The sequence below is a fragment of the Acomys russatus genome, chromosome 9 (assembly GCF_903995435.1).
Source record: "Acomys russatus chromosome 9, mAcoRus1.1, whole genome shotgun sequence".
NCBI classification, from domain to species: domain Eukaryota; kingdom Metazoa; phylum Chordata; class Mammalia; order Rodentia; family Muridae; genus Acomys; species Acomys russatus.
The window spans coordinates 35,371,832-35,379,581 of NC_067145.1; the positions used below are offsets into that span (position 1 = coordinate 35,371,832).

The 7,750-nt window shown below is 51.6% G+C and overlaps 1 protein-coding gene across 1 annotated transcript in view; it reads right to left on the bottom strand.

Moving 5' to 3' along the window:
* The window catches only part of Ptch1 (patched 1), a 58,058-nt gene extending 50,699 nt beyond the window's left edge, over nt 1-7,359 (bottom strand). Inside the window, exons 1-2 of the mRNA XM_051151145.1 lie at nt 7,197-7,359; nt 5,431-5,623 (exon numbers count right to left, since the gene is read on the bottom strand). Coding sequence (XP_051007102.1) covers nt 5,431-5,623; nt 7,197-7,355 — 352 coding nt within the window. The 5' untranslated portion in view covers nt 7,356-7,359. The remainder of the gene's footprint in view (nt 1-5,430; nt 5,624-7,196) is intronic.
* Between the last annotated feature and the right edge of the window lie 391 nt (nt 7,360-7,750).

Here is a 7,750-nt window from a genome sequence, read left to right on the forward strand (position 1 = left end):
ATGGATAATCCCCTCACCTCCCCCTCTCACCCCCAGAAATTGTCAAAACCGTGTTACCAAGAGGTAAAAGGCTTTTTCTTTCTTTCTTTTTTCAAAATGGCTTCCACACAAAATCTGGTTTCCTTCAAAATAACTGTGAAATATTATTGTATTTAAGAGCCCTGACACACCACCTCCTGAGCACGGCGTTCTCTTCAGGGTTTCCCTCTCAGGCACTTGCTGCATGGGAGGCAGTCATAAGAAGCCCCTCTCTGCTTGCAGAAGCGCGGGCCCTCCCCCCCCCCTCCAGAACTTAGAACCTCCTCTTCACCCTCCAGCAAGACATTAAGCAAGGGCGAATAAGTACCACCTCACCCCAAGAGGATAGGGTTCCAGGGGTCACAGGCAGGTCAGCACTGAAAGAGAAATCCAAATGAAATATAAACACGGTATTGTGGAAGGCAGACCAATCTCCCTAGCTCTCTAGCCAGCATTAATCTCGGCATCAGCTGTGGTGCATAACCTAAACACACAGCCCAGGCAGCTCATACATCTGGAAGCTGTCATCTCCTGGAAGCTCCAAGCAGTGTTGGATGCATCTGAAACAGTCCATGGTCCAAAGTGGCTTATGAACTCCTTGATGGGTCAAGAACGGTGGGCAGCATAGAGATGGGTTCAGAGGCCGCCAACATGGGGGAATACCTGAGCCACCTGCTATTTTTTCCAGCAGTTATTGGTGGTTTTTCCTTTTCATTTATTTTTCTCTAAGTATAAAGGGAACACCAACAACTTGTTCGCTCCTTTCCTGTGTGCGCATTTGCTCTTTAAATAACAACCTCTTGTTCACCAAACTGTGCAGAGACACACCAATGGTGGTGCCTTTGCAGACCCAAACAGACCTACAAAGCAGTCCTCTGCCCAGTCACTTATCATCCAACTTACTGGTTCTCAGTTGGGGGCATCGAGCAATGAGTGGGAACCAGGACAGTGCTGCTGGCAACTAGTTGGTGGAGTCCAATGGATCTGCTGAGCCTCTTATAGAGTGCATAGCTTCTCAAAGTAGACTGTTATCCCGACCCAAGTGGCCAGAGTGCCAAGCCAAAGCTGAGCAACTGAAGGGTGGTACCTCTAACGGGGCACACCGAATACACAGAAAGCACACAGTATAGACTGGAGGGTGTGAATGCCCATCAAATGGGTATTTTTAAAGAAGCAAACCCCTCTATTTCTCTTCAGTAAACTCTTGTCCTCCTCTGTGATACTGCCTTGAAGCCCTTAACAACCAAACACCAGGGCAATATGGAGTCATTTCAAGGTTGTTGCCCTTTTCAGAGGAGAAGGCCAGGGGCCGGCTAAGCTTTTATCTCAGGGAGATAAATGAAGGTTCTGTCACAGGAGTACCTTGACAACAATCTTGTGACAGAGAACTGGAGGGGGAGGGAAGGAGGGAGCACGCAGAGGGAAGCAGATACCAAGGTGGCTAGGGGGACCGATCTGCTAAGCCAAAAGAAAGATACGCCTCTGAAAAATGGGCAAGGTTAAATAATAATAATAATAATAATAATAATAATAATAATAATAATAATAATAATAATAAAAAACAACCCATCCCCTCAGTGCCCTGAGAAGCAAATGCAAGCACTTCCAGTATCAGGAAGGGTACCAGAACCAGACTCCTGACAACATCTTGTAGGAGAAGCCTCAGGCCCCAAACACTGTACATGGTACATCTACTGCCCACCTATCACTGGAAGGCTAACACTAAAGACCACCCACAAACTATTTTTTGAGCCTTCACCTATCCTCTTCCTTCGGCTTAGAATGTCCCTCACCTCCACCTTCCCAAGCCTGGGGCCATCCTGGAAGCCCAACATCTTGGCAATTAACGTCCTACTGATTGTCATCAACAGTTCTCAGGAATTTTGGGGCAGTGCCTGTTGCAGGGTAGGCACAGAGAACCCACACTGACCAAATAAATAGTTCTACTTGGAAATAACCACTTCTGGTTCATTCACAAGTAAGCATCTCTTGGTACCTATGACATACCAAAAATACACCCCAAGACTCAGGGTGCCGCTTCACATATGATGGACAGCTTCTTCAAAGGCAATCACTCTGCCAGCAGCTTAACAATAAAAAAGTGATCACTTTATGCATGCATGGATGGTGTGTGTTTGTGAGAATGGATGGAGGAAGGAAATTCCTGTAGTGAATAGGTTCATAAGCTACATTGCCGTGAAAAGACAAAGATATGGATGTCAAAGTGGTTCCCTAACTTTCTGGCTGTATTAAAAATATTGTGGCAGATAAAATACAGAGTAAGTGTACACAGACACATACACAATAAGCATAAAGGCAACTCACCACAGGTCATTTTTGGGGAGGAGGGGTGACAGGAGAAATCAACTTTTCCAAAGTGTCCCCCAGCTTCCCAGCCTCCCTTTTCCCTTCCCTTAAAATCCTAGCCTGTCCTGTCTTCTGCTGCCCAACTCTTCATCTGGTCTTTGTGTCCAGCAAGCTCTGGCTCCTGGAATCACAGCGAATGACTTTGTTGATAGTGATGAGGGATTTATCTAAGCACCCGGAGCAAAGATGAACCTAAGCTTGGGTCTGCTGCTCACCTAATTCACTGACCTCCACTGCTGCCCACAACCGTCAGGAGTTTACTGGGGAAAGCAAAGGCTTGGGGTAGTCTACGGACTGCTGCCATGAACACTCTCATATCAAATGCTACTTGGACATTGAGTTCCTCTTGTCAAGTTCACCTACATTTATGGAATTTGCTTCTTGTAGAAGGCAAGAATAAATACAGAGATGAGTGAATGAGACCGAGACAGCATCAGACTAAATGACCTAAATCAATGGTAGGCAAAGTGAACATGGATGGGCATGTAAACCATCACTCATGGTCATCATTTAAAAAGAGAGAACTGTTATACGAAACACTCTATACATATATAAAACCAAAGTAAGGGGCTGGAGAGATGGCTCAGAGGTTAAGCTCTTCTAAAGGCCCTGAGTTCAATTCCCAGCAAACACAGGGTGGCTCACAACCATCTATAATGTCATCTAATGCCCTCTTCTGGCCTGCAGGCAGAATACTGCATACATAATAAATAAATAAATCTTTTTTTTTTAAAAAAAAAAAAGCAATAGCGCTGGGCGCAGTGGCACATACCAGTGATCCCAGCACTCAGGAGGCAGATCTCTGTGAGTTCAAGGCCAGCCTGCTCTACAAAGCAAGTCCAGGATAGCCAAGGCTACATAGAGAAACCCTAACTAGAAACAAACAAACAAAAAAAACCCTAAATAAATAAATAGTATTTTATTGAGTTGTGAGGCCTGTTAAAATACATTCTATCTGGAGTATGGAGATTGCTCAAAAAGTAAGTAGGTATAGAGTATTAGGTCTATAAAACCAATTAGCCATACTAAAATACTAATACTTCTGAGCCTGGTGTTAGGATGTAGCTCTGTGGAGAAGGGTTTGCCTAGCATGCTAGTTCCCTAGGTTCCATTGCCAAGGGGGTCTGCCTCAGGTGTGTCTTCAGAAGCATCTTCCCAAGTAGCCTCTTCAGAAGCCTCACTTTGTTCTTGACACAATGTTAAGAAAACTCTACTACCTCTATAAGCTTGTTAAAATCTATGGAAACAACTGCTCCAACTACTAAAAACCAAATTGTTTATGGTCTCCGATGTGGAAAAGGCCAACTGTGTGGCACCTAGCTCTATTACCATTCTACAGCCCTGGTGGTCAGTTCCTATGCCTAGGAACTTAGGTCCTGGTAGTTAACTACCCTCTCTGGGGTCTTGCTGGGGTGGCCTGTTCTTATTACACCACCATCTTCCTCTTGAACCCCTTCCTACTTCAAGACATCCACTAATGCCTTCTCTCTCCTAATTTAACTTCATGAACTCCAACACAGTGCTAGCAAAGTCAGGAACATTACAGATAATAAGGAAATTTGTTGCTAGGGACATAGTGAGTGCTCAATAAAACTACCAAAACTCTGAACTACCAATGACAAGGAAGCAAAGGAGTGGAGGGTAAATTACCTAATGGAATCAATTCAAGAGACACTTGTATTCATTAGCCTAGCTACTGAAGGCAGGAATGTGTTTTGGTTTTAATGGTTAGGATTATTATTTTGATTGCCACTTTTCAACTAAATACCACACCATTAGTCTGCAAAACACTGAAAACTAAGTTAACAGAATATTCTGGAAGGTTAGTTTCCAAGAGCATCCTGAAAATGGCTAACTTAAGAATTACCCATTAACTCAAATTTCCAAATTCTGTCTTGAGTTGCTTACAGTAGGCATGCACCAGATATTTGGGGTTGAAACATATGCCCAACTTCTATGATGCCCAAAGCAATGTTTGCTAGAGGCTCAAATGTTTTCAAACAAGGGATTGGTACTTTTCAAAAAGATAACTGAGAAACGACCAACAAAGAAAGAAAAAGGGAAAAAGGAAAGCCTACAATCACAAACCTTCCTTGGTAGTGGGAATGGGATAGGGGGAAAACTGCATTCCCCCCCCCCCCCCCAAACCGAGGAACATGGATAAAAGACCTGCGCGCACGCGCACACACGGGGAGCTCCACGTAGCCCCTCCCATCAAACCTGCATTCTTTTAAAAAAAAGAAAAAACAAAACAAAACAAACAAAAAACCCCACGTTTCTTTCTTGCAAACCTGCCACACGCTGCCTCCCCCCAATAATAATTCCGTTTTAAAAGCCCCCCACCCGCGAGAAAACATTAATCTACTTTACAAAGATGCGTTCCAGTTTGTGCTTTGCTGTTTTTTTTTCAACTCCCCCCCCCACCGCCCCCCCTTCTTTTTTGTACCTTGAGACAAATGTTTTTCCCCCCAGAGTTGAAAGCTGTCCAAAAACAGGACCACACACGCGGCCTCCTCCGCAGGCCTGCGCGGCGCCCGCCCCCCGCGCGCCCAGGGGGCGCGCACACTCCCTGCAGCCAGAGGGGTGGCCCTGCCCTCCACCCCTCTCCTTTCTCCGCAAACGCGGTGGGTGGGTGGGTGGGGGGAGGGGAGGGAAGGAAGCAGAGCCGGGGATCCTGGATCCGAGAGGCCTTCTCTGGCCATGGCTGCCCAGTCGGAACCAGGCAGGCGGCCATGGCGGGCCTTGGGGACTACCCCCTACCCCGACCCTACGGAGTGGTCCGTCCCGCGCCGAGGCCCTGCGCCCCCGCCACTCTCTCCCACCACACCTAGCAAAGCAAAGCGCCCCGAGTAGATTACAGCGCGGCCTTTGTCGGGCGGGCCTGGCTACAGGCCAGGCATGCAAACAATAAACAGTCGCCCCTGGTGCGGGCAGAAGCTTCCCTGGCTACAGCGAGGGCCTAGGTGCATGATGGCAAATATCTTTATCAAACACAGGGAAGGGAAGGAAGACGAAGGACACGCCAGCGGCGAGGAGTTCGCTTACCTTCCACCCACAGCTCCTCCACGTTGGTCTCGAGATTAGCTGCCTTTAATCCCACAGCGAAGGCCCCAAATATGAGGAGACCCACAACCAAAAACTTGCCGCAGTTCTTTTGAATGTAACAACCCAGTTTAAATAAGAGTCTCTGAAACTTCGCTCTCAGCCACAGTGGAGCTTTCCGGCCAGTAGCCTTCCCCTGGGGACGAAACAGAAGGGAGGAGTGAACGCCCGGGAATCCGCGCACACCCGCCTGGGGATCCCCCCGAGACAGCAGTGGGGGACGTGGGCGGCTGCAACGCAGTAACTCGCCCTTGGGGCTGGAACCTGGACAGTCCAAAGAGAGCCCTGGGGGGGTGTGGGGGACTTGGTTGTAAATCAGTGAGGCTGCAGCGTGGGAACTGCACTTAAGGGACCAGGGGGCGCCCCCACGCGTGGCCGGAACACCATCCCTGAAGCAGACTTGGGGTGCTGGGAGAGAGGCTAACGGAGGAGATGCCAACAGCCAGGCGTTAGTACCACGGACCTGGAGAGGGAGGGCCTGAGTGATCCTAGAGCAGTCCAACACTAAAGTACCACCAGGACAGGACACGTACTCCCTTCACCTAAGTCCCGCTCCAGCCTTTGGTCTTCTCCCATACCCAAGAGGGCGGGTGAGGGGGCACAAACGCCACTTAGGGACAGTATACAGCGACCGTGGCCCATCTGGTCCCTGGCCTGGCGTAACTATACGCGGGATCCACGTGGTGAGCCCAGCAGCCAGAACTCTCTCCACACACTTTTCCACCGCTTTGGGACACGCCGCAGGAGCTCAGTTAGGAAATGCGGCAGCCATCTGCAACTTACACTATTTGTGCTCGGAAGAGGGCGGCCACAAGGATCTTTCCCTCCTCTCCCACTCCCTCCTGGTGAATTCTTTTTAAAAAGCCGAGTGCACGGGGAAGAGGCCCAAGGCGGCGCCGGCGGGGGTCCTGGCTGGGCGCAGACTGCTCTCAGGGCGGTGGAGCCCCGGTGCTGGCCAGGGCCCCAGCGGGCCCCAGGCTAGGTGCTCGCCTTCCCCGGATTCCACACATTTCAGCAGCCTCGTAAACACAATGAACCCAGCCGTTCAGTACATCCATACCGAAGATTTAAGGTGGCAACTTGTTTACAACTGCCCCTCTCTCTCCCCGGCAGGCTGGGAGAAGAGGCGGCCCAAAACCTGAAAGAGAGGGGACGTCCTCTCCCGAGAATAATTTTTAAGGGAGCAGAGATTTTAAGCTCAAAGAAAGCAGAACCGGCTGCCAAAAAAGGAAACCACCTTTACTTTGGCTCCCTCCCCTCTGCCTCTCTCCGCCTCTCTCCACTCCGCCTCCCCCTCAAAGAGGTTAAGAAATGTGGCAGTGCTGAGCTTTAGGCTGCAACCGAGGGCAGGGGCGCGGGAGAAGGGCGCTGGGGCCGGGGGCAGTGCCGCACCGCAGCCGCCCTGGAGGTGGTCCACTCAGGACGGTTTCCAAAGCTCCGGAAAAGGCACACCAGGGAGGGCGTGTGCGCGCGCATACACTACACACGCACACACAAACGCATGCACGCACCCCTCCACCCCCTGCGGACCTCAGACAGCCCTTTCCTCCAAAGTCCGGAGGGAGGGTTTGAAATTTTCAACCTTCACTTGTCTGCTGCTTTCTCAGGAGGGTGTGTGTGTGTGTGTGTGTGTGTGTGCCTGTGTGGCAGGGATCCCAAAGAGGAAGAAAAAGGAAAAGTGGAGAGGGAGGAGGGGGACAGACGTGCACCTTGGAAATCTGCTCCAGAGCGAAGGCGGCGTCGCAGTAGCTGGGCCGGTGCAGATAGTCCCGGTCCGGCGTGGCGCGGTGCGGTCCTCCTGTCCGTCTGCGCCTTCCGCCGCCGGCCTGCCTGCCCAGGGCCCCGGCGGCGTTACCAGCCGAGGCCATGTTGCCGCCGCCGCCGCGGGCTCCGGGCGCGCCTGGGCGCTCGGCTCGCGAGGACGCTGCTGGCCGCCGGGGTCTCCGGCTCCCGGTGACAGACCCGCTGCTGCCGCTCACACGGCGGGCGCTGCGGGTGCTGCGGCCGTGGCCGCTGCCGGGGACTCAGACCCTGCGCCTTCCATTGCCACATTGCGCGTGAGTCCCGAGGTCTCTGCGGCCGCCGCTGCCCACATCCAGCTCGCGGGAAGGCGAGAGCCGGCGCTTCCAGGGCGCGCCTCGCGGTCCCCAAGTCCCCCCAGACGTCCCCGCCCCGCGCCGCGACTCCTTCACGGCAGAAGGCGCGCGCAGACCCCCGCAGCTCGCGCCGGCTCCCTTGGCGCCCGCTGCCGGCGACGCGACGG